Source organism: Macaca thibetana, chromosome 14 (genome assembly GCF_024542745.1).
Source record: "Macaca thibetana thibetana isolate TM-01 chromosome 14, ASM2454274v1, whole genome shotgun sequence".
NCBI classification, from domain to species: domain Eukaryota; kingdom Metazoa; phylum Chordata; class Mammalia; order Primates; family Cercopithecidae; genus Macaca; species Macaca thibetana.
Window position 1 is genome coordinate 99412908 of NC_065591.1, and position 27040 is coordinate 99439947.

A 27040-nucleotide genomic window follows, 5' to 3' on the forward strand; every position below is an offset into this window, starting at 1 on the left:
AGAAAAGAGAATGGAAAGAACTGAAAGGCTAAACCAGGGTCCAAAATCGGCAAAATTCATGAACTCTTCCTGCTGCTTTAGCTACAAGTTCTTAAGAGAAAGAAAGACCATACTTACTGCTGTTGCAAAGTGATGAATAACAGCAATGGAGATGCAGGCATCACAAGACCCACTGCGGACTGGTACTGCCAATGCATCACAGACAAAAGCCTGAAATTGCCTCTCTCTACAAATGTCCACAAGGTTTTGGCTACGATCACAACCAACCTGTAACAGAAAAGGAATTCCATAACATTTTGTTTACATTTCACATGAAGTTAAGAACTTTGAACTTATTCCATACCTTAAAGTCATTAGACAGATCTCATATTCATTGTGAAATGGTCTGAGACCATGATATTATCAGTTCTTACAGCCAGTACAAAATCAGAATATATAATTGTACAGGGCAGGATTTATTACCTTAACAGATATCAACCAGAACTCCAATTAGTGAAACAAAATGACTAGAATAAAAATGATGGTGGTGGAAATGGGAGGTCCAAATATACACCTAATTGATGATCATTCAGAATCTGGATGTTTCTGTAATATCACACATTTAAAACTGGAAAGTATCCCACAAACGTAGACAGTCTTTTGGGGGGAGCTGTAAATAAGATGTTCTCAGATATCTCTCATTACCATATATACTATATTGTGATGACCCAGGTAGCAGAAGGATGGGCAATTTTTTTTCTGCTTCTGTATACTTTACAACATGGATTACTTTTACAATCAGAAAATAAAATCCCAAAACAAACAAAAAAAAATTAATTTTTTTTTTTTTGAGACAGAGTTTCGCTCTTGTTGTCCAGGCTGGAGTGTGATGGTGCAATCTCAGCTCACGGCAACCTCCACCTCCTGGGTTCAAGCGATTCTCCTCCCTCAGCCTCCCAGGTATCTGGGATTACAGGCATGAGCCAACACGCCTGGCTAATTTTGTATTTTTAGTAGAGATGGGGTTTCTCCATGTTGGTCAGGTTGGTCTCAAACTCCCAACCTCGGGTGATCTGCCCGCCTCAGCCTCCCAAAGTGCTGGGATTACAGGCATGAGCCACTGCGCCCAGCCAATTTTTTTTTAAGCTACTCTTTTTCTGCTAAATGCCAAAACTTTTCAAGAATAAAGTGCTGAATTCAAAATTTATAAAATGATATTTAATTAAATCTTTTCATATACCCGAACAATCCTATAGGACTGATGGCACGGCGGGCAGCTAGCAACATGCTTTTCTCTCCCTCAACAGGTAAGACCTAGCATGCCTTATGCATGCATCTGGTTCTGTGAGAAGTGTTTAGGAGCTGGGATTTCCCATCTTCTTTCTCTCTAGTTTTGTTGCTGTACACAGTTTTGCTGCTTAGTTCTAAGAATATCTTATGTGTATGTAATATACAGACACACACACACATTTTGCAATGTGCCCACATAAATTGGGGAATAAATGGGAGGGGCTTAAGACTTTCTTTTTTAAGGTTTCTTTTTTGGAGACAAGGTCTCACTCTATCACCTAAGCTCGAGTGCAGTGGTGCAATCACAGCCCATGGCAGCCTCCACCTCCCAAGCCCAGGTGATCCTCTTGCCTCAGCTTTCCAAATAGCTGGGGCTATAGGTACATACCACCATGCCTAGCATTTGTTTTATTTTTTGTAGAGATGGGGTTTTGCCATGTTGCCTAGGCTGGCATCAGATTCCTGGGCTCAAGTCACCACCCATCTTGGCCTCCCAAAGTGCTGGGATTATAGGCATGAGCCACTGCACCAGGCCACAAGAAATGTTAAGTCACTGATTAATAATTATTCTTGGAAAACTTTTTTTTCTTAACCCAAATTCTATAATAGAGAAAAGAATTATATAAGCAGATTTAGTCAAACAGAAGTGGCCACCTTAAGTGTATATTTACTCATTTAATTTTTCTATATAATGAGCACTGATCCTAGGGTTCCCTCAGCCCTTCTGAGAATAAACAATATGAATGCTCATATCAAAACATGCTAGAATAACTGGCTAGCCATGTGTAGAAGATTGAAACTGCACACCTTCCTTACACTATATATAAAAATCAACACAAGACTGATTAAATGTAAAACCTAAAACTATAAAAACTCTGGAAGATAACCTAGGAAATACCATTCTGGACACAGGCTCTGGCAAAGATTTCATCACAAAGACAACAAAAACAACTGCCACAAAAACAAAAATTGACAAATGGGACCTAATTAAACTAAAGAGTTTCTACACAGCAAAAGCAACTATCAACAGACTGAACAGACAACCTACAGGATGGGAGAAAATATTTGCAAACTATGTATCTGACAAAGGTCTAATATGAAGAATCTATAAGGAACTAAAACAAATTAACACGCAAAAACCAAACAGCCCCATTAAGAACAGAGCAAAAGACAAGAACAGATACTTTTCAAAAGGCATGAACAGATACTTTTCAAAAGATATACATATGGCCGACAAGCATATGAAAAAAAGCTCAACATTACTAATCATTAGAGAAATGTAAATCAAAACCACAATGAGATACCATCTCAGACCAGTCAGAATGGCTATTTTTAAAAAGTCAAAAAATAACATGCTGGTGAGGTTGCAGAGAAAAGAGAATTCTTATACACTGCTAGTGGAAATGGGTTCGCCCACTGTGGAAAGCAGTCTGGCAATTTCTCAAAGAACTTGAAAGAGAGTTAACATTCAACCCAGCAATTCCATTATTGGGTATATATCCAAAGGAATATAAATTGTTCTACCATAAAGACATATGCACTCATATGTTCACTGCAGCACTATTCATAATAGTAATGACATGGAATCAACCTAGACTGGGTAAACAAATGTGTTACACACCATGGAATACTATACAACCATAAAAAAGAATGAGATCATGTCATTTGCTGCATGCAACATGGATGGAGCTGGAGGTCATTACCCTAAGCAAACTGATGTAGGTACAGAAAACCAAATACTGCACGTTTTCAGGTATAAGTAAGAGCTAAATACTGAGTATACATGGACACAAAGAAGGGAACAACAGACACTGGGGCCTACTTAAGAGTCAAAGGAGGGAGGGGGATGAGGATTAAAAAACTACCTATCAGGTACTATGCTTACTACCTGGGTGATGAAATAATCTGTACACTGAATCCCTGGGATATGCAATTTACCTATATAACAAACCTGCACATGTACCCTTGAACCTAAAATAAAAGTTAAAAAAAATTTTAATCTGGCTTTTAGACGACCAAGTATATACAGATTTCAGGCAGGCTTTTAAAATTTTCTTGAGTATGCAGTGAAGAATGTAATATTGTCTCTGATACTAAGTAGTGACACTCAATTTACCAAAAAAAATAGTATTTTTATTAAAAGTTCCTTAAAATGCTATGTTATTAATTCCCTAGAAGAAGAAAAAGATCTTAAAATGAAACATTACATTACAGAGTTTATGTTACAAATGCACAATAAAAGAATGGAAATAAAAAAATTCTTACTGAGTGAAATCACATTGCCATGCTAGTCACACTTAATGAGTTTGCTCAATTTGTAATTGGTATTAAACAGCTTCTATATTTTATCCTGGAGCTGCTTTAATTTTAAAGTGAAATAAAATATATCAAGCTAGAGGGAAAGTACAGCAATTTATCTTTAATGTATTTTAAGATAAAAAGTACTAAGGGCCTATTAATAACAATAGTGACATGAATCCCAATTAATTGCTCCCTTTACCTGTGTAAGATACATGCCTGGATTATTACTTATTATTTATTTTCATTCATATTCTATGCCATCAGCCAACAATCACAATATCAAGATGACAATACTACTCAAATAATCTGAACATTATATTTTGGTGCTTGCCTCCTTTTTTGTTACATTTAAATTCAGTTCATAGAACTGGAAGTTTCAAGTATGCCCAACTCTGACAGATAGCCATACCTTGCTAGAAGTCAACAGAAAGAAATACAATCTGCCTATTAAAAAAAAAAACAATCCTCAGGGATAGGGCTTGGTAGTTATTCAGAGGAGGAAAGTTATTACCTGAGAACTAAGACAGAACATGGAGAACAGCAGCCAAACAAAACAAGAGAACATTTCCCTCTCCTTGCCCGGCTCTTATGGCTATTTGTACACAGCACTCCTTTTCACCAACAAGAAAGAGCAAGGCCAATTTTAGCAATAAAGCACCAGGTCCAATGTAGATTCCCCACTGACCAACGACCTGACTCATGCCTGGCTTAGTACTTTCATCTTTTACTTTTTTTGCCTGTCTTTCATATACTGTAGTCATATAGTCACTATTTTTTCTCCTCTTCCCTTTTTCCATTTTTAAATGTTTTCAACCAAGAATAGTAAAGTGAAAAATCTCCCCAATAATGTTGCATCATGTCAACAGGACAGAAAATGGCTTGATAAAAACCCACATATATTCAAGGACTTGTGTAAAGCTACATATTTCTGTGTGATGGGTGAAGATCAATGACATTAAAACATATACTGGGCTTAAAATGTATACTTTTTTTTTTTTTTTTTTTTTTTGGAGACATAGTCTCACTCTGTCATCCAGGCTGGAGTGCAGTGGCACGAACACAGCTCACTGTAGCCTCGGCCTCCTGGACTCAAGTGATCCTCCTACCTCAGCCTCCTGAGTAGCTGAGACTACAGGTGCATGCCATCATGCCTGGCTAATTTTAAAATTTCTTTGTAAAGTCAAGGTCTCACCAGGTTGCTCAGGCTGGTCTCGAATTCCTGGTCTCAGGCAGTCTTCCTACCTCGGCCTCTCAAAGTGCTAGGATTACAGGTACGAGCCATGGTACGCAGCCTATACTTTTATATAATTTTTAAAATCCTCAACAAACATTAAATATGTAATTGTGGAAGTACAAGTAAACATAAAAAAAAATTCAACCTGATAAGCAAAGGTGCAAACTAAAACAAGGTTCCATTTTTCTTCCATTAAACTATCAAAAATATTTTAAAACTAAACTATATCATGGTAATGTCAGTATGATAGAACTTCCTCTCATATAAAACACAAATTGGCTCAACCATTTAAAAGAGCAATTAGGCAAGTCATTTTTTAAGGAAGAAAATAATGTTTATAACTTTTAACCCAATAATTATCTTTCTAAAAATTTATCCTAAGAAAATAATTCAAAATAGGGAAAACACTAACCAGGCTAATAATAACTGCCTTTTCCTGAGTACACATATAGATTAAAGCAGATTCTTTATAGCAATGCACTTAATCCAGATAACACACTTTGAGTTAGGTACTATTTTCACTACACTGCAGATGAGAAAACTTCGTCTCAAAGAAAATAAGTAATTTGCTCAAAGTTGAACGTTGTTAAATGGTGAAACAAAAATTTAAAGCCTGGTATTTGTCATTCCAAAATCCATGTTCTTCCTTCTTGTCACATTGACTCTCAATATACATGTTCATTATGGTGCTATTTAGAATACTTCCAAACAGAACACAACCAAATTTCCAGTAACTTCTACCTAATAGAATATTAATAAAGTCCAAGTCTTTTCAATAAATGGTGTTAGGGAAACTGAATATTCACATGCAGAAGAATGAAATTAAATGCTTATCTCACACCATCTACAAAAATCAACTCAAAATGCATGAAAGGCTTATATGTAAGACCCAAAATTATGAAACTACTAGAAGAAAACACACAAGAAAAGCTCCATGATCTTGGCCTGGGCAATAATTTTTTGGATATGACCCCAAAAACAAAGTTAACTAAAGCAAAAATAGACGGATTAGATCAAACTAAAAAGCTTTAACTTGAGGAAACAATCATCAGAGGAAAGAGACAACCTACAGAATGGGAGAAAATATTTGCAAACTATACATCTGACAAGGAATTAATATCCAAAATATATCAACAGGCTGGGCACAGAGGCTCACACCTGTGATCCCAACACTTTGCGAGACAAAGGTGGGTGAATCACTTAAGCCTAGGCCTAGATCACTTGAGACCAGCCTGGGCAACATGGCAAAACCCTGTCTCTACAAAAAATACAAAAATTAGCTGAGTGTGGTGGTGTGTGCCTGTAGTCCCAGCTACTAGAGGCTAAGGTGGGAGGAGCAATTGAGCCTGCAAGGTCAAGGAGGCTGTGAGCTGTAGTCACACCATTGCACTCCAGCCTAGGCAACAGAGCAAGACCTTGTCTCAAAAACAAAAGAAAACAAACCAAAACCAAAACCAAAAACAAAAATATATAAAGAACTCAAACAACTCTATTGCAAGAAAACAAATAATCTGATTTAAAAATGAGCAAAGGTCCTGAATATGTATTTCTTTAAAAAAGACATACAAATGGCCAAGTACATGAAACAATGCTCAATATCACTAACCATCATGAAAATGCAAATTAAAACAATGAGATATTACCTCACACTTGTTAGATCTGGCCATCATCAAAGAGACAAAGGATAACAAATGGTGTTGAGGATGTGGGGAAAAGGGAACCCTGGCACACTGTTGGTGGGAATGTAAATTAGGACAGCCACTAGGGAAAAGAGTATGGAAGCTTCACCAAAAAATTAAAAATACAACTACCATATGATCCAGCAATCCCACTGCTAAGTATATATCCAAAGAAAATGAAATCAGTAGGTCAAAGAGATACCTGCACTCCCATGTTTACTGCAACATTATATACAATAGCCAAGATATAGAATCAATCTAAATATCCATCAATGGATGAATACAGTAAACATGGTATGTATACACAATGGAATACTATTTGGCTATAACAAAGAAGAAAATCCTGCCATTTATAACAATATGGATAAACCTGGAGGACATTAGGTTAAGTGAAATAAGTCAGACACAGAAGGCAAGTATTACATGATCTCACTCATACTTGGAATCCAAAAATGTTGACCTCACAGAACTAGAGTAGAACAGTAGCTATCAGGGAGGGAGACAGCTGAGGGTTGGGAAGCTGGGGAGATAGTGATCAAAAGATACAAAATTTCAGTTAGGAGGAATAAATTCCAGAGATCTACTGTACAACATGGTGACTGTAGTTAACAACAACGTATTGTATTCTTGAAAAATGCTAAGAGAATGGATGGTAAATGTTCTCCCCACAAAATGGTAACTTTGTGAGGTTATATATATGTTAATTTGCTAGATTTTGTCAATCCACAATGTTTATATACTTCAAAACATCATATCATATACAATAAATACACATAATTTCATCTGTCCTTTAAAAATATTTTTAATAACTTGAATTTAAAAATAAAATAGAGAAAAAATACTGTATTATAAAATTTAGAAACATTTTAAGATTATATATCAGAATGGAAATAAGATAAATGAGTTATCACATTATATGCACATTCATTACTATATAAAACATTAATAGGAAAAACACAAGAAGGATATTCATCACAATAAGGTGATAGGATTAGGCAAATACCTCTTTTTATCAATTTTCTGAATGATGGTTATTTATGTATGTATGTATTTTTAGACTCAGCGTCTCACTCTGTCACCCAGGCTGAAGTGCAGTGTGCGATTATGGTTCACTGCAGCCTTGAACTCCTGCCTCAGTCTCCTGGGTAGCCGGGACTACAGGCATGCACCACCGTGCCTGGCTACTTTTTTTGTTTTTTAGGAGATGTGATCTTGATATGTTGCCCAGGCTGGTCTTGAATTTTTGGCCTCAAGCGATCCTCCCTCATCACTGGGATTATAGGAAAAGCCACTGTACCCTGCTGGTTATATTTTTTGTTTTGTTTTGTTTTTTGAGATGGAGTCTTGCTCTTGTTGCCCAGGCTGGAGTGCAATGGCGGGATCTCGGCTCCCCGCAACCTCCGCCTCCCAGGTTCAAGTGATTCTCCTGCCTCAGCCTCCCGAGTAGCTAGGATTAGAGGCATGCGTCACCATTCCTGGCTAATTTTGTATTTTTAGTAGAGACGGGGTTAAACTGCAGAGAAATAAACAGAGGCAATAAAGTACAGTGAAAAGAGCGTACTACAGGTTGAATATCTCTTATTTCAAACGGTTGGGACTGGAACTGTTTTAGATTTCAGAATTTTTTGGATTTTGGAATATCTGCAGAATACATACCGGCTGAGAATCCCTAATCTGAAAATCCAAAATCTGAAATCCTCCAATGAACATTTCCTTTGAGCGTCATGTTGCTACTCAAAAAGTTTCAGATTTTGTAAAATTCGAGATTTCAAATTTTCATATTAGGGATGCTCAACCTGTAAACTCTGAATTTGAATTCTGGTTTCAGCAATAACTAGCTGAATAATCTAGGAGAGCTACTTACTATCTCAAAGCCTCTGTTTCCTAATCTAAAAAATAAAGAGAAAAATACCTATTTATCAGGGTTAATATGAGAATCAAATGAAATGATCTATACTAAATATTTAATTAACCATTGAAGTGCTGTGTAAATGTTAGTTATTAAAACATATGGAATAAGGAGTGCCCTGGATTCTACATAAAAAGAGAAATCTAGATCCTAGATCTAGGTAATTTTATCCTGTGGTAAGTCCCACCCATTTTGAGGTTGTAACATGCCTTCAAGGCTGACAAACACAGCACTGTATATATTTTGGTTTTCATGTAAGAAGCTGAAGGTAAATTCACAGGTTTGCTCCTCATCATTGAACAAACCATTAATTAGTAAGCTTCCACCACATGCCAAGTACTGTATGCCTGGAAATCAGGCAATGCAGTAAGCTCCGGGGAACAACAGACAGGAAAGAATTATGTACAGACTGCTGCTGATAAACTGAGTGAATATACTTATGATTTTCTAATCCTTCCAAATATATTCCCTCTGGAATCAGCTGCAGATTGTGTTCGTTTCCTGAACACAATTTGAATTATATATTTGAATTATTCAAATTATTCAAAAAATAATTCAAGAAATCATTCTTCTCAATTGTAACAGAATGTTATCACTATGACTAAATCAGTGTATTTGACTTCAACCTAGTTTCACTGTCATGAATCATACCTGACTAGATAAAACCATGGATTATCAACAAGAAAGTGCAAAAGCAGAGCCTACTGAGAAATATTTTTGGACGTATCTTTAGATTAAAACACTAGAAAATATCACCTTGTTTTGAACTGTGGTTAGCTGTGATTTTAAGTGACACATCAAAGATCTATTTCCTCTTCAACATGAACAAAATTAATTCACTAGGCCTTATTCTTTATAAATTAAAATTTAATTGTAAACATGGTAACAATATATGAATATCAATGTCTTATCTTGATGAAACGCTATTCTTTTATCCACCTGTTAATGTACAAACTCTACATTTCCTAAGCTGTAATACAACCAGCCCTCCATATCTATGAGTTCCACATCCAGGGATTCAAGCAACTACAGACTTTTTTCTTGTCATTAGTCCCTAAGCAATACTGTCTAACAACTATTTACATAGCATTTACATTGTATTACATATCATAAGTAATCTACAGACAATTTTAAATATACACGAGGATGTGCATAGGTTATTTGCAAATACTACATAATTTTGTATCAGAGACTTGAGCTTCTACAGATTTTGGTATCCACAGGGCCCTGGAAATAATTCCCCACAGATACCAAGGGACTAATATACTTTTTTCAATGTATTGTTTGTACTTCCTTGGAAGAATCCTAGGTGACTGTAACTAGAGGCATTTGAGGTGTATGGCCCTACAAAGAACAGCCACTGCTGCTCATGTAGGGGTGATAAAAATGTAATCTCTTAGAAGAATGATATATCACTTTTCTCTTTTATGCTACATTTTTTATGATCATTAAATATGCATTTTATTTATTATTTGATTTGGCTTCAATTTTATATACCAAGGGACAATTGTAGTAACTTTTTTCATGTAGGTGTACAATATCTAGGATGGAGTAAAAATAAAGATGAGAAGTGATCTGACATACTCCAATAACCCAGGAATGTTGACTGCTCTCTCTTGTTTTTTCTTACTCCCTTACTCTCATCCTAAATCCCCTAATCTAGAGAAAGGGAAGCTCCAGTCCTCACAGAGCAAGGGTTAAAATAAGATTACTTACAACAATACACTAAAACAAGAACATCCTACTTCATAGCACAGCGGGAAAAAAAAATGACTCATAGAAAAAAAAATGATAGCAACTGAAAACAGACACTCTGGAATCAGACAGTCTAGCCCTTGCAACCTTGGTCAAGTTTTTAATCTATTTGAGCCTTAGTTTCCTCAACAGTAAGATGCCAATAAATAGAAATGTTTTTCTACTATGAGTGAAGTTTGGAGTAGAAGACATAGGTTCAAGTTCCAGTTACATCCCCTAATTATATGACACCAGGAAATTAACATGACGACTGTGAGCCCCAGTTTCTTCATATGCAAAAAATGGATGAAAATATCAGCTTTATCTTCTTCATACTTAGGGGGATCCAAGTCAAAAAAAGATTTCTATAAAAATCCTTTCTACTCTGTAAAGAGTTTTACAGCTATAAGATAGTTTTACTGATAAAATAATAGTGGTAGAAAGCAAAATCTAATGGGAAAAAAAATTTATATAATGATGGTGTGCCCATAAATTCCTAGAGGAATAAGAAAGAATGGGGCAGTGTTCATTAATATTCAATCTATTGGTTATAATTTTCTGGCAATGACCTAAAAAAAACAGCATTATATCATGAGGAACAAAGATTATGATAACCACTGCAAATTAAGCAAAAAGAAAGTCAAAAGCAACATTACTTGCCATATATAACTCCTTATTGACGCCAAGATACTTTCCATTACCACATCCAATATCGGCCACTATCGAACCACTTGGCAAAGCCTTCAAAAACTCCACAATGTGCGGCCAAGGGGTATGTCTCGTGCTGCTGAAGTGTCCAGCAATCTCTTCATAAACTTGATGCACGTACTCTTGCTCCAGCCGTGAGGCTTCTTTATCACTCTCTGGAAATGAGGGAGGAGTCTCTTTCCTCTGGCTATCACAGACCAAAGGGTAACCTTAATGAAAAACAAAGCAATACACAACTTTCCTTTTTATCAGAATAACTCATACGGTATCAAGTTTTCATAAATGAAAAAAAAATCAGTGCAAATTTGGTGGGTAGATAGACTCCGATTTATCCGTTAAAAGGAAAAGTTCTTCCCTAATAATTCTAATATAAAAAGAATGGGGAAAATCCATTTACAACAATACATGACTACAATTCTGCATCTGCCTTAGTGATTATGCCTATTTAGTCTCAAGATTAAATACAGTTATATATAGATTTAATTTTGAGATTAAAAGTCCTCTTATTCAGAAAAGCATCTTAATAGGTCTGGCCTAACTGGGAAAAATTTAGCTAAATTAACCTTGGTAGGTAAAGGAGATAGGAGTTATGGGCACCGTAGGGCTCTCAGAAGAACAAGACCTGGGGGCAAAGTGTCATTTGGTAATAACCACAAGCATTTACTGAACACCATTTGAAGCGGTTTCTAAGCATTGCCTCAATTCTCACAGTAATGCAATGAGATAGGTACCATGATATCCACTTACAGATGACAAAACTGAAGCACAAAGAAGCTAAGACCATTCCTAAAGCCAGAGATACTAAGTCATACAGCCACGAATTGAACCCAGGCAGTGTAGACTCCACATTCTCAATGACTACACTATGTTGCCTGCTTCAGTAGAATAAGCAAATCCCAGGGAGAACACCACCAAGCAGAGCTGATGACAGAGGAAATTTAGAATACACTGTCTCAAATTAATTTTGAAGTTGTTCCCTGTTCTCTGTAATAATGTCTAACACTCACTTTAAATCTTTGCTTGTTCCATGCTATAGTAAGAACAGAGGTTCTTCAAAAAATTAGAAATAGGGGACTACCTACCTTCAGGCCCCCTCTCACACAGAACCCATTCAGGTTCAATCCCCTCTTGTATTAGAGCTGTTCTGTCACTCAATAAAACCCATCTCTGCCTTGCTCAAAAAAAAATAAAATATAAGTACTATCTTATAAACCAGTAATCCCAGTATGGGTTATATAGCCAAAGAAAATGAAATTAGTGTGTCAGAAAGACATCTGCACTCACATGTTTACTGCAACATTACTCACAACAGCCAAGGCATGGACTCAAAGTGCCTATCAGTGAATGAATGGAAAAAGAAAATATGGTACACATACACAACAGAATACTATTCTGCCACAAACAGAAGGAAATCTTGCCATTCACAACACGGATAAACCTGGAGGATATTATGTTAAGTGAAATAAGTCATACAGAGAAGACAAATACTACACAATCTCACTCATACATGGAATCTAAAAAAAGCTGATCTCACAGAATAGAGAGTGGTAGAATGGTGGTTACCAGGGGCTGGGGCATTTGGGGGTGGGAGCTGGAAAGATGCTAATAAAAGGATACAAAATTTCAGTTAGATAGAATAAGTCCCAGGGATCTAGTGTAAAACATGGTGACTATAGTTAATAATAATATATTGTATTCTTGAAAATCACTATGAGAATACCTTGGTTTTTTTTTGTTTTTTTTTTGAGACAGAGTCTCGCTCTGTCACCCAGGCTGGAGTGCAGTGGCATGATATCAGCTCACTGCAACCTCCGCCTCCCGGGTTCAAGCAATTCTCCTGCCTCAGCCTCCCGAGTAGCTGGGATTACAAGCGTGTGCCACCAAGCCTGGCTAATTTTTGTATTTTTAGTACAGACAGGGTTTCACCATGTTGGCCAGGCTGGTCTGGAACTCCTGACCTCAGGTAATCCGCCCGCTTCGGCCTCCCAAAGTGCTGGGATTAAGGCGTGAGCCATCACGCCCAGCCGAGAATAAATTTTTAAGTGTTCTCATCACAAAAAAGTATAAGTATGTGAAGTAATACATGTTAATTAGCTCAATTGAGCCATTCTACAATATATACATTTTATATATTTTAAAACATCATGTTGTACATGATAAACATGTATAATTTGGGGGGTTTTCTGTTGCTGTTTTTTTGTTTTGAGACAGGGTCTTGCTCTGTCACCCAGGCTGCAGTGATGTGGCGTGATCATAGCTCACTGCAGCCTCGAACTCCTAGACTCACACAATCCTCCCGCCTCAGCTTTCCTAGTAGGTAGGACCACAGGCACACACCACCATGCCTGTCTAAATTTTGATTTTATTTTTTTGTAGAGAGTGGGTCTTGCTATGTTGTCCAAGCTGATTTTGAACTCCTGGCCTCAAGCAATTCTCCTGCCTCAGCCTCCCAAAGTGCTGGGATTACAGGCATGAGCCACTATGTCGGCCACAATTATTTTTCATCTTAAAAAAAAAAAATCTATAAACTGAATCCCCAATAACACTTTCTTACATTTAATAAATGCCCATGACAGACATTTGCATAAGAAAACTAGCTTGTGTCTCCAACTACACTTTAAGTTCCTTAAGAATAGGAGACATGCTTTATTTTTCTATACCATGTAACTCACTATCTGCAATGTTCGATATTCATCAAATAATAAATGAACATTTAAAATTTAACTTTTAAAATTTGATTTTTAAGCCTTCAAGGACACCTTTAATAAAATAGTTATTTTGAGCTTCACTAACATCAAGATATAAAATATAGAAATTTCAAGTTTTTTAAAAGGATAACATTTTGTAGATATTGTAAGAGTTTTGAAGTAAATTTTTAAGATTATGACTAAATCCAAAAGCTATTGGTAGATACCACCCATAATTAAAACCCCCAAAGATATAAAAAGGATTTTATTATCCCGATCATTACAAAACAGTATTTACAAAATGCAAGAGGGGTCTGTTAATTGAGTCAAAGAAATCCAGAACATGACGTACTTGTATAGACAATTCAAAATAGCATCCTCTTGACAAGTTTTTGAACAGTTTTTATTCCCTTCTGAGTTTTCAAATTGACTAAAACATAAACTATTGCTTATCTCCCTAGAGTTATGTACTATAGGACAATTTGTCATCTCCAATTTCCCTCTTGGATTAATAAGAAATAATTTAGAATCTTGACAAACTATTCCCAACAATACCCATTTTTAAACAAGTAATATTATGTTGGCCTCCAACTGTAGCACTCTTAACTGTTACTTCAATAAGGAAAATATTTATTGGGCACCCAACTCAAGTACTAAGTTTGGAAAAAATGAAAATGATAAGATGCAGACCCTGCCTTCAAAGAATGTAAACTCTAATGAGGGTGGTTAAGAAAAGTGCATGATGGCCGGGCGCAGTGGCTCACGCCTGTAATCCCAGCACTTTGGGAGGCCGAGGCGGGTGGATCACGAGGTCAAGAGATCGAGACCATCCTGACTAACACGGTGAAACCCCGTCTCTACTAAAAAATACAAAAAACTTAGCCGGGCATGGTGGCGGGTGCCTGTAGTCCCAGCTACTCAGGAGGCTGAGGCAAGAGAATGGCGTGAACCCGGGAGGTGGAACTTGCAGTGAGCCGAGATTGCGCCACTGCGCTCCAGCCTGGGCGACACAGCGAGATTCCATCTCAAAAAAAAAAATAAAGAAAGAAAGAAAAGTGCATGATCTATTGAGGGATTCAACTTCTTCCTGGGTTAGTCTTGGGAGGGTGCATGTGTCCAGGAATTTATCCATCTCTTCTAGATTTTCTAGTTTATTTGCGTAGAGGTATTTATAGTATTCTCCGATGGTAGTTTGTGTTTCTGTGGGATCGATGGTGATATCTCCCTTTATCTTTTTTTTTTTTTTTGCTTTTATATATATATATATATATTTTAATTTTACTTTAAGTTCTAGGGTACATGTGCACAACGTGCAGGTTTGTTACATATGTACACATGTGTCATGTTGGTGTGCTGCACCCATTAACTCATCATTTACATTAGGTATATCTCCTATTGCTATCCCTCCCCCCGCCCCCAACCCCATGACAGGCCCTGGTGTGTGATGTTCCCCACCTGGTGTCCAAGTGTTCTCATGGTTCAGTTCCCACCTATGAGTGACAACATGCAGTGTTTGGTTTTTTTTCCTTGCAATAGTTTGCTCAGAATGATGGTTTCCAGCTTCATCCATGTCCCTACAAAGGACATGAACTCATTCCTTTTTTATGGCTGCATAGTATTCCATGGTGTATATGTGCCACATTTTCTTAACCCAGTCTATCATGGATGGACATTTGGGTTGTTTCCAAGTCTTTGCTACTGTGAATAGTGCCACAATAAACATACGTGTGCATGTGTCTTTATAGCAGCATGATTTATAATCCTTTGGGTATATACCCAGTAATGGGATGGCTGGGTCAAATGGTATTTCTAGTTCTACAACCTTGCAGAATTGCCACACTGTCTTCCACAATGGTTGAATTAGTTTACAGTCCCACCAACAGTGTAAAAGTGTTCCTATGTCTCTCCTTTATCATTTTTTATTGCGTCTATTTGATTCTTCTCTCTTTTCTGCTGTATTAGTCTTGCTAGCAGTCTATCAATTTTGTTGATCTTTTAAAAAACACCGGCTCCTGGATTCATTGATTTTTTTCAAGGGTTTTATGTGTCTCTATCTCCTTCAGTTCTGCTCTGATCTTAGTTATTTCTTGCCTTCTGCTAGCTTTTGAATGTGTTTGCTCTTGCTTCTCTAGTTCTTTTAATTGTGATGTTAGGGTGTCAATTTTAGATCTTTCCTACTTTCTCCTGTGGGCATTTAGTGCTATAAATTTCCCTCTACACACTGCTTTAAATGTGTCCCAGAGATTCTGGTATGTTTTGTCTTTGTTCTCATTGGTTTCAAAGAACATCTTTATTTCTGCCTTCATTTCGTTATGTACCCAGTAGTCATTCAGGAGCAGGTTGTTCAGTTTCCATGTAGTTGAGTGGTTTTGAGGGAGTTTCTCAATACTGACTTCTAGTTTGATTGCACTGTGGTCTGGGGGACAGTTTGTTATAATTTCTGTTCTTTTACATTTGCTGAGGAGTGCTTTACTTCCAACTATGTGGTCAGTTTTGGAATAAGTGCGACGTGGTGCTGAGAAGAATGTATATTCTCTTGATTTGGGGTGGAGAGTTCTGTAGATGTCTATTAGGTCTGCTTGGTGCACAGCTGAGTTCAATTCCTGGATATCCCTGTTAACTTTCTGTCTCATTGATCTGTCTAATGTTGACAGTGGGGTGTTGAAGTCTCCCATTATTATGCTGTGGGAGTCTTAGTCTCTTTGTTGGTCTCTATAGACTTACTTTATGAATCTGACCAATAACAGGCTCTGAAATTGAGGCAATAATTAATAGCCTACAAACCAAAAAAGTCTAGGACCAGACAGATTCACAGCTGAATTCTACCAGAGGTACAAAGAGGAGCTGGTACCATTCCTTCTGAAACTATTCCAATCAATAGAAAAGGAGGGAATCCTCCCTAACTCATGAGGCCAGCATCATCCTGATACCAAAGCCTGGCACAGACACATACACAAAAAAGAGAATTTTAGACCAATATCCCTGATGAACATTGACGCAAAAATCCTCAACAAAATACAGGCAAACCGAATCCGGCAGCACATCACAAACCTTATGCACCACGATCAAGTTGGCTTCATCCCTGGGAGGCAAGGCTGGTTCAACATACGCATATCAATAAACATAATCCATCATATAAACAGCACCAAAGACAAAGACCATATGATTATCTCAATAGATGCAGAAAAGGCCTGCAATAAAATTCAACACTCCTTCATGCTAAAAACTCTCAAAAAATTCGGTATTGATGGGACGTATCTCAAAATAATAAGAGCTGTTTATGACAAACCCACAGCCAATATCATACTGAATGGGCAAAAACTGGAAGCATTCCCTTTGAAACCTGGCACAAGACAGGGATGCCCTCTCTCACCACTCCTATTCAACATAGTGTTGGAAGTTCTGGCCAGGGCAATCAGGCAGGAGAAAGAAATAAAAGGTATTCAATTAGGAAAAGAGGAAGTCAAATTGTCCCTGTTTGCAGATGACATGATTGTATATTTAGAAAACCCCATCGTCTCAACCCAAAATCTCCTTAAGCTGATAAGCAACTTCAGCAAAGTCTCAGGTTACAAAATCAATGTGCAAAAATCACAAGCATTCCTATACACAAATAACAGACAGAGAGCCAAATCATGAGTGAACTCCCATTCACAATTGCTTCAAAGAGAATAAAACACCTAGGAATCCAACTTACAAGGGATGTGAAGGACCTCTTCAAGGAGAACTACAAACCACTGCTCAACGAAATAAAAGAGGACACAAACAAATGGAAAAACATTCCATGCTCTGGATAGGAAGAAACAATATCGTGAAAATGGCCATACTGCCCAAGATAATTTATAGATTCAATGCCATCTCCATTAAGCCACCAATGACTTTCTTCACAGAATTGGAAAAAACTACTTTAAAGTTCATATGGAACCAAAAAAGAGACCACATTGCCAAGACAATCCTAAGTCAAAAGAACAAAGCTGGAGGCATCATGCTACCTGACTTTAAACTATACTACAAGGCTACAGTAACCAAAACAGCATGATCCTGGTACCAAAACAGAGATCTAGACCAATGGAACAGAACAGAGCCCTCAGAAATAATACCGCATATCTACAACCATCTGATCTTTGACAAACCTGACAAAAACAAGCAATTGGGAAAGGATTCCCTATTTAAAAAATGGTGCTGGGAAAACTGGCTAGCCATGTATAGAAAGCTGAAACTGGATCCCTTCCTTACACCTTATACAAAAATTAATTCAAGATGTATTAAAGACTTAAATGTTAGACCTAAAACCATAAAAACCCTTGAGGAAAACCTAGGCAGTACCATTCAGGACATAAGCATGGGCAAGGACTTCATGACTAAAACACCAAAAGCAATGGCAACGAAAGCCTAAATTGACAAATAGGAGCTAATTAAACTAAAGAGCTTCTGCACAGCAAAAGAAACTACACCAACATGGCACATGTATACATATGTAACAAACCTGCACGTTGTGCACATGAACCCGAGAACTTAAAGTATAATAATAAGTAAATAAATAAATTTGATAAAGGAAAAAAAATGCATGAAAGTGCAATACAAGGCGAAATACAGGAAATGCAATTAGAGAGATTCAGAAAAAGCTCTCCTAGGTGTTGACAGGACCTTAAAGGACTTTTATATTAAATTGACTCCATTTTACAGAAGAGATAAGAGTATATACTTACTACAGTTACAGGGTGTTTGCCTCACTTTCCTAAATGTAAATGATGTTCGTAGTCCCCTCTTGCTTAAAGTTAAGTCTCCAACATCACTGGTGATAATTCCACTTTTATGATTCTCAGATGCTTGAACAGTATCAAATTTTCTGCATGTGATTCTAAAAGCAATAGTCAAAAAAATTTACTTAACATTGTATTAAAAATATTTCAGGCCTTTAAAAATGTTAAGTGAATAGAGAAAATCTAGAATAATTTATTACAAATATCTAATGGATTCTCTGAATTGTTAGACATTGCGGAAAAACAAGGAAATAAAAGTATTTAAGGAAATTATCTTCAAGACACTAATATTAAAAGAATGTACAACAAATTATTCCAGGGGGAAATAAAATAAACATTTAACTAACACCAATTCTAAAGAAAAAAAAAGGACAGCTGATGCCGAGAGGAAACAAATAGATGGTAAATTTAAATTCATTATCAGTAATATATTAAATGTAAAATTATTAAAAACTCCAATTAAAAACAAAGATTACTGGACTGGATTTTTAAAAATTAAAAACAACTACATGGTAATTACAAGTCCATAGTTTGGGATTATTATAAATAAAGCTTCTGTGAACATTCTTATACATATCATTTTTGGATATATAGATTTATTACTCTTGGGAAAATACCTAGGAGTCAAATTGGTGGGTTTTAACAGGTAATAAGGAGTGAAACTGGTGGGTCATAAGGTAAGAAACTTCTGGTTGTCCAAGGTAGTTGTACAATGTTACACTGCAACCAGCAACACATGAGAGAGTTCCAGGCTGGTTAACATTCTCACCAACACTTGGTATTTTCTGAGTTTTAAATTTTAGTCATTTTAGTGAGTAGCATGTGGTATAAAATTGCAGTTTTATTATTTATCTAATGACTAATGATGTTATACATCTCTTCATGTGCTTATTAGACATGCATAGATCATTTTTTGATGAAGGATCTGTCCAACCCTTTTGCCCAATTGCTTGTTAGATACAGAATGATAAAGATATAGATGTAAGCATAAATACATAGCAGGTATTTTCTCCCCATGTGTGGCTGCCTTCTCATTGTCTCAATGGTATCTTTAGATGAGCAGAAGTTTTCAATTTTGATGAGTTCCAATTTATTATTTCTTAATAGTGTGTTATGAAATCTCTCTTTAAAAAAACTTTGGCTACCTCAAGCTTACAAAAATAGCTTTTTACAAAGTTTCTTTAGACCATTTCATAGTTTTTGCTTTTACATTTAAATCTATGATCTACCTCAAATTAATTTTTGTGAATGGTATGAGATAGATTCAGGTTCATTTTATTTCCACACGGATATTCAGTTGTTCCAGCACCATCTGATGAAAAATTTCCTTTCCACATTTAATTACATTGGTATCTTTGGCAAAAATCAACTGACCTTGTATATGTGGAGTTATCTCTGGACCATACTCTGTCACCCTGATCTGTCTGTCTATCTGTACAACAATACTATTTTGACTATATAGCCGTATAGTAAGTCTTAAAAATCAAGCAGAATAAATCCCCTAACATTGTTTCAAGATTGTTTTGACAATCACATTTCCTTATAAATTTTGGAATCAGTTTGTCAATTTTGAAAAAAAAAAAAAGCCTTCTGGAGTTTTGACTGGAATTACACTGTCTCCATAGATTTGGGGGACAACTGATGTATTAACCATATTAAGTTTCCTAGGGATAGCAATAATTTTCCTAGAATTTTCAGTCTATATGTGTTACATACCTTTTAAAAACTTATTCCTAGGACTCAGATCTTCTTGATTTACTCTAGGCAAGGTTATCTCTCTATGGAAATAGGCTTCATATTCACAGAAAATGTGCTAATCCTGAAGGATCTCAGCAAAATATATAAAATTGTAATTGTTTACTTAAGTTGTTGATACCTCTTTACTATAACAGCCAGGTGATCTGGAAAGAGAAATGTTGACCTAAAATGGATTTGATCCTAAAATGAAAAATATAATGTATTCCAATTCTCAACTTTCACTTTGTCATTGCTATATTTCACCCCATCTGTTGTAAGAAACAGAATTCTCAGGCTAATTGCTTTTTAAACAACACCCCAATAAATTAATTCTGAGTACTGGAAAGGAAATATTTATGAGTCTTGATGCTATTTTAAGTAGCATTTTTATTTCATCTTCTAAAAATTAATTTCTAAATATTGACCTTGTATGCCACTAAATTCACTTATTAGTTCTGGAACTTGTTTTGTAGATTCTCTAGGATTTTCTACATCCACAATAATGTAATCTACAAATAAAGAATTTTACTCCTTCCTTTCAAATATTTATGATTTTTAATTCTTTTTCTTGACTTCTAATACTGGCTAAGATATCCAATATAACATTAAATAGAAGAAGTATGAGCGGACATCCCTGACTTGTGCAATATCTTTGGAAAAAACGTCAATAAAATTCCATTAAGTATGATGTCAGCTGTTGGTTTTTCATAAATACCCTTTATTGCACTGAAGAAGTTCCCTTCTTGTCCTAGTTTACTGGGTTTTTATCATGAATGGGTACTAAATTTTGTCAAATATACTTTTTGCATCAATCAAGATGATTATGCCTTTTCTCCTTTATTCCTTTAATGTGATGAATTACATTGATTTCTGAAATGCTAAACCAACTGTGAAATACTGGTATAAACTCTGCTAGGTTATATTTTCTTTTTATATATATATTGCAAGATTTGACTTTCTAATGTTCTGTTATGGATTTTCTCATCTCTGTTATGAGAGATGTGGGTTTGTAATTTTCTTTTACTTAATGTCTTTCACATGTTTTGATGCCAAGGGTAATTAATGCCAGCCTCATAAAACAAGGTAGGAGAATGGCTCTTTTTAAAAAGCTTATGCTAAAGGCAATTTTTTAGAGGAAAAAAAAAGAAAGCAATCATTGCCCAAATTTGTATTACTTTTGTTTTAATAGCTACAAATGATTAAAACTACGGTATTGAAAAAAGTCAATATATTTTAGAGGAATAAGTATCTTGAAGCTCTTGTTAGCAAACTAATTCCTCTTTTGAAGAGTAAGTCATTCTCTGTTATGGCCCTTTAAATCAATTACTTCACTCGCCTAAAGTGTAACTTTAGGCAAAGGCCAAGGAGTTCCTAACTGCTTTTCCAACAATCTCAAATGTTTAAGAACAGGTAATGCATGTGTTAATGATTTACGTAAACATTGCTAAACATCTTTTTCCCCCTGCACTCAAATTATAATCAAATTGGGACAATATTCACTAAGAATATAAAAAGAGTTTTATAGATTTAAATAATAGTTCAATATAATATTAGAGACATCTCAAGGTAGTAGGAAACAACACAGACTTTAAAAGTTAAGATAAGGAATACATTATTTCAAGTTTATGTAGTCAGGAAAGCTTGATAAATTATGAAGGAAGTAAAAGAGCTATATGTTAACAGATACAGGGCGGGCAAAGGTGTGAAGGTTAGAAGGCACAGTGTAAGTTCAGAGAAAAGGGAGCAAGCAAATTTAGCCATAATATCATTGGTAAGAGCACAGATTCTGAAACCAGACTGCCAGGCTTCTGATCTTGGCTCTGAGACTTACTGCTTTGTGACTTTGTTACTTAACTTAGTAACTTTGTGACAAGTTACTTAACTTGTTTATGCTCCAATTTCCTTCAAACATAAGGACAAAACCATGGAACAAACTTCCCACTATGATTGTGTAAATTAAATGAGTTGATATATGTAAAGTTTTTAGAACAATTCCTGGCACAAGGAAAACGCTCCAGAAATAAGTTAAAAGGAGCATTCACATAACTTCATGAAATAATGCTTCCTGGGGCCAGTCAGATGGCATAAATAAACGAAACAGGTGAACCTGTTTAGAAATATATTGTTTATCATTAAACACATAGGATTAATCTTCGTTTCAAAAAAGCAGTGTTCTATGCCATTTTTCTTGAAACATACATTCTCATTCAGGCTAGCTTTCCATCTCCTTTTTTTTTTTTTTTTTTTTTTTGAGACTGAGTCTCGCTCTGTCACCCAGGCTGGAGTGCAGTGATATGATCTTGGCTCACTGCAACCTCCGCCTCCTGGGTTCAAGTGATTCTCCTGCCTCAGCCTCCCAAGTAGCTGGGACTACAGGTACACGCCACTATACCTGGCTAATTTTTGTATTTTTAGTAGAGATGGGGTTTCACCATATTGGCCAGGCTGGTCTCGAACTCCTGACGTTGTGATCCGCCCACCTTGGCCTCCCAAAGTGCTAGGATTACAGGTGTGAGCCACCGCACCCAGCCCTGTCTCCTACTTTTAATACAGACATAAGTTCAAGAAATATTCAATTTTCATTGAATAAGATAAAAACAGTAGTACAAGCACAGTGTTAATTGACAACTGATGCTCAGTCTTAGATCACGGAGTAACAGAAAGGGGTAGGAACTGTAGGGAACTAGAGAAGTAGGCCCCCACCTAAAGAATGCTAGTGATACATAGTTTCAGGTACTGCTGCCAAGCAATACTAAGGTTCAGTGTTGTCAGATCCTCTCAATTTTCAAGAGAGGCTGAAAATTCAAATTTTTATGTGAAAACTCCTAATTTTTATATGTAGAAAACTGAAAAAAATAAACTGCCACCATGTGGACAACTATTGCATCAGCTAAACAGAAAATACCTGACTAGTAAATGTACCCCTGTGCTACCGGTCTTCCACCTTTGATTTAAGGTGTGACAGCTAGAATAGTAAATCTGAACTTGAACAAATTAAAGTTAGAGTGAGGTATCTGGAATTAAAATTACAGGGCAGTGTTAACTTTTTTCAATCCATGTCCCTCTACAATGCTTTCTAGTGCTTTTGTTTTTCAGCATAGAAATCAAAAAGTTTTATCAAGTTTTATCAAGTCAATACACTTACCATGTGGTAAGTGTATTAAATATGCTTTTCCAATCTATTCTCCTTTCCACCCAAAGATTCTGATAACATGTCAATGGTTGGTATATCATTTACATCTCTCTCTCTTTCTTGCCTCTGGTCTCCTTGCCTCCCTCCCTCCCTCTCTCCCCCATTTCCCCATCTGTCTCTCTTCCTAACACACACACACACACACACACACACACACACACACACACACAGTGACATTACAGGCAATGTGTATCAATGGCAGCCTCAAAAATAATACTGAGGTTTTTTTCCCTAAAAATACTGTAGAGAATTCTGATTCCAGAGCAAAGATTAAAAATAAATATTACCTATAATCTAACTTTCCAGAGACAACTCTATTAACATTTAATAGCATAACATGCTTTCAGTAAGACAATAATGTGATCAAATGTTGTTTCAGGAAAATTAACCTGTACTATCACCAGAACAGATTAAAATATTTTCACAATATATACATGAAAAGTAATTTTCTAATTTTGTATTTGCTGTCATTATAATATTACTCTTAAGAAGTTTAAACATTAGTGATAGCAAAAATGCTTGAACCCAGAACAGAAAATGTCATCATTCTCAGAATTCTAAGAAGACCTGAAATTAACGGATCATATCATCATTTTTTTTTTCATTTTAAGTGCAAATATTTTAATGGCCATGAAAAAAAAATCACATAAATTTAAGCCCCAGTGCACAAAATCAGGTTATCGTTTTTTAATGGCTCACATTTAGGACAGGTTACAAATTCATTTACATGTTCATTTCCTTGAATTTTTATAAAAATATGTCAGCTAAAAGCCCCAAAGCAGAACACAATTAATAAGTACAGAACTCAGCAGTATTTTAAGGGACAATATATGTAAATTTCAGCAGTGTAATGGTCTCTCCTCAAAAGGCTAAAGATGTATCCCTAACAGAAGCACATACTCATTTCTTTAGATTTTGATTAAATCAAACAAACTCAAATTGCAGGGCATTCTACAACACAATTGGCCTCCTTAAAAGAGTCAACGTTATTAAGAACAAAGAAAAGTTGAGAAACTGTTTCAAATAAAAGACTAAACAGAATTAACAAGATTTAAACATAACGTGGGATCACAGACTGAATCCTGGATCAGAAAGAATGCTTAAAGCACTATAACGTACAACTAGCAATATTTGAATATGGATTGTATAAGAGTACAATAAGAGTATTTTATCAATGTTGAATTTCCTGAATTTGAGCACTGCACTGTGGTTTTATAGAACAGAGGTTGGCCAACTTTTTCTGTAAAGGGCCAGAGAGTGAATATTTTAGGCACTGAGGGCCACATGTAGTCTCTGTCAAACATTCTTCATTGTTTTTTTTGTTTTACAGCCTTTAAAAATGTAAAAACCATTCACAGCTCAAGAGCTGTACAAAAACAGCCTGAGAGTTGAATGTGGCCCACTAGCCATAGCTTGCCAATCCCTGACATACGCAATGTCCTTGTTCTTAGGAAATACACAATGAAGCATGGAAGAGTAAGCCATAATGTCTATAACTTACTCTAAAATGATTCAGTAAAAATGATAATGATAACATATGTGAGAGAGAAATAAAAAATGTTCCAAATATTCAAAATTAGTAAATGCAGGTGAAAGGCGAAGGGAGTTCACTGTACTATACTTGCAAGTTTGCTATAAATTAAAATTTTTTTCCAAGTGAAAAGGTAATGTTTAACAAAAACAAAACTAGACAGATGCCCCTAGGAGTTTTGAACCCAGAAGCCTCGATCTGCAGGCACAGGGCATGGTCCCTGTGGCTCAGGCACAGAAGAATGAGAAGTCTCATAAAGTAAAAAGAATCCTGTCATATTTCAATACATACCCATGGGTCCAAAGGTATCTAGATTCTCCTGTCATCACCAGCAAACTCTGACGAGGCAACATAACTGGCACTGCAGTACCATCTGGGTGCTTAAAATCCATGACAATCTTGAAGCAAAGATAAAAGCATAATGATCAATCCAAAGTTTCATATACTCCAAGGATAAGAATGATTAACAGAGTTTGGCTATTTTTCTAGGCTAACAGAGATTAAAACATAATAATGCTTGTAGAAAAGCATAGCACAGTGGTTCTCAAATTTTACTGTACATGAGAATCAACTGAATGACAAAAAAAATGGTATTTCATCCACAGAGATTCAGAATCAGCAGGTCTGGAGTAAGGCTCAGAAATCTACATATCTAATAATCACCCCATGAAATTATGAAGCAGGTGGTCTCAGGATACACCATAGAAAACAGCAGAGTAGAGGTCAAACACAGGGACTTTGGAGCTGAAACACTAATATCCTGACTCTTCCATTTATTAATCACGTGACACAGGACAAGTCATTTAACCCCACTCTGCTTCTCAACTCTTACAGTATTTTACATAAATTATATAGACAATTATAAAAATAATCACATATAATCCATTAGATTATATGAGATTTTGCACCTTTAAAGTAATGTAACATACTGGGATTAGAGGCTGATTAATAAAGAGACAATAAAAAAAAAAAAAACAGGGACATTTTCAGCAACTTTTCCTAAGTTATGCTCAAATATTATTCTGAATAGCAACCTATAAGGATAAAATATCCAAGAAAATGCTTGTGTCCTAGGAACCCATCAAAAACCAAATACTTCAGTCTAAAAATAGCAGCAGCTGACAAATATGAATTAAAAAGGCTTACTACAGGGCTGAAAACTATTCTTTTAAGTGAACAAATCAATCCATTTGAAAAATAGATATGACAACTAACTGTAAGTAGGATGAAAAGAATTTAGCATAGTACCTTCCTTAATGTTTAAACCTGCACAGTACCCGGTACAAAGTAAACATTCCATAAATGTTAGCTACTATTACTATTAATAGTAATATTGGATCAAATGAGATAATACACATGAAAATTCTCTGTAAACTATAGTTTTCTTCCTTTCTAACCTATCCTTCCAATCTAAGTATGGAAAATAAAGTAAGGTGATAAGAGTTTAATTTCCTAACAGTTATCTGTTCCAAATGTCTACATATAATTCCATATAGTCATACCCTGAAAGCATTCGAAACACCAGAGATTAATTCTGAAGTTTTTAGGGATGAAGTGTATTGAGACTTGCAACTTTCTTAAAATGTATACATAAAAGATGGACCAATAAACAGACAGAGGGATGAGAAGATGGTTAGATTTGGTAAAGCAAGTATATTAAAATGTTAATTGTAGAATCTAGGTAGTAGATAAAGAAGTATTTACTGTACAATTCTTCAACTTTTCTGTATGAAAATATTCATAATTGGCTGGCCGTGGTGGCTCACACCTGTAATCCCAGCACTTTGGGAGGCCGAGGTGGGCAGATCACTTGATGTCAGGAGTTTGAGACCAGCCTGGCCAACATGGAGATACCCTGTCTCTACTAAAAATACAAAAAATTAGCTGGGCATAGTGGTGGGCACCTGTAATCCTAGCTACTCAGGACGCTGAGGCAGGGGGATTGCTTGAACTCGGGAGGCGGGGGTTGCAGTGAGCTGAGTTCATGCCACTGCACTCCAGCCTGGGCAACAGAGTGAGACACCGCCTCACAAGAAAAAAAAAATTTCATAATAAATTGTTGGGGGGAAATGGGAAAACCACAGTGGCCCCTTGTTAAATCAATTTATAAAGGTTTCAATTTTCTTAATAGAAGCCAAGGCCCACACCTAGGAAAGAATAATGAGCATATTTATTACTAGAGACAATTATCGGTGGCTTAAAGGAAATCCATGTCCAGATATCCAGATGAAAACCATCATGATGGGAAAATATTCTAGAAGACTAGACTCTAATTCATTAAACAAATATTTATTA

At 36.0% G+C, this 27040-nt stretch overlaps 3 protein-coding genes across 9 annotated transcripts in view; 1 reads left to right on the forward strand and 2 right to left on the reverse strand.

Moving 5' to 3' along the window:
* Positions 1-27040, forward strand: part of ACAT1 (acetyl-CoA acetyltransferase 1) — a 976528-nt gene that overhangs the window by 335986 nt on the left and 613502 nt on the right. The window lies entirely within an intron of this gene.
* CWF19L2 (CWF19 like cell cycle control factor 2) overlaps positions 1-27040 on the reverse strand; it is an 808601-nt gene that overhangs the window by 168927 nt on the left and 612634 nt on the right. The window lies entirely within an intron of this gene.
* ALKBH8 (alkB homolog 8, tRNA methyltransferase) overlaps positions 1-27040 on the reverse strand; it is a 65988-nt gene that overhangs the window by 8059 nt on the left and 30889 nt on the right. For all 7 annotated transcript variants that reach the window (XM_050758699.1, XM_050758696.1, XM_050758697.1 and 4 more), the window contains 4 exons: positions 25037-25143; positions 18231-18382; positions 10787-11043; positions 118-267 (listed from right to left, as the gene is read on the reverse strand). In XM_050758699.1, the coding sequence (XP_050614656.1) occupies positions 118-267; positions 10787-11043; positions 18231-18382; positions 25037-25143 (666 nt within the window). The remainder of the gene's footprint in view (positions 1-117; positions 268-10786; positions 11044-18230; positions 18383-25036; positions 25144-27040) is intronic.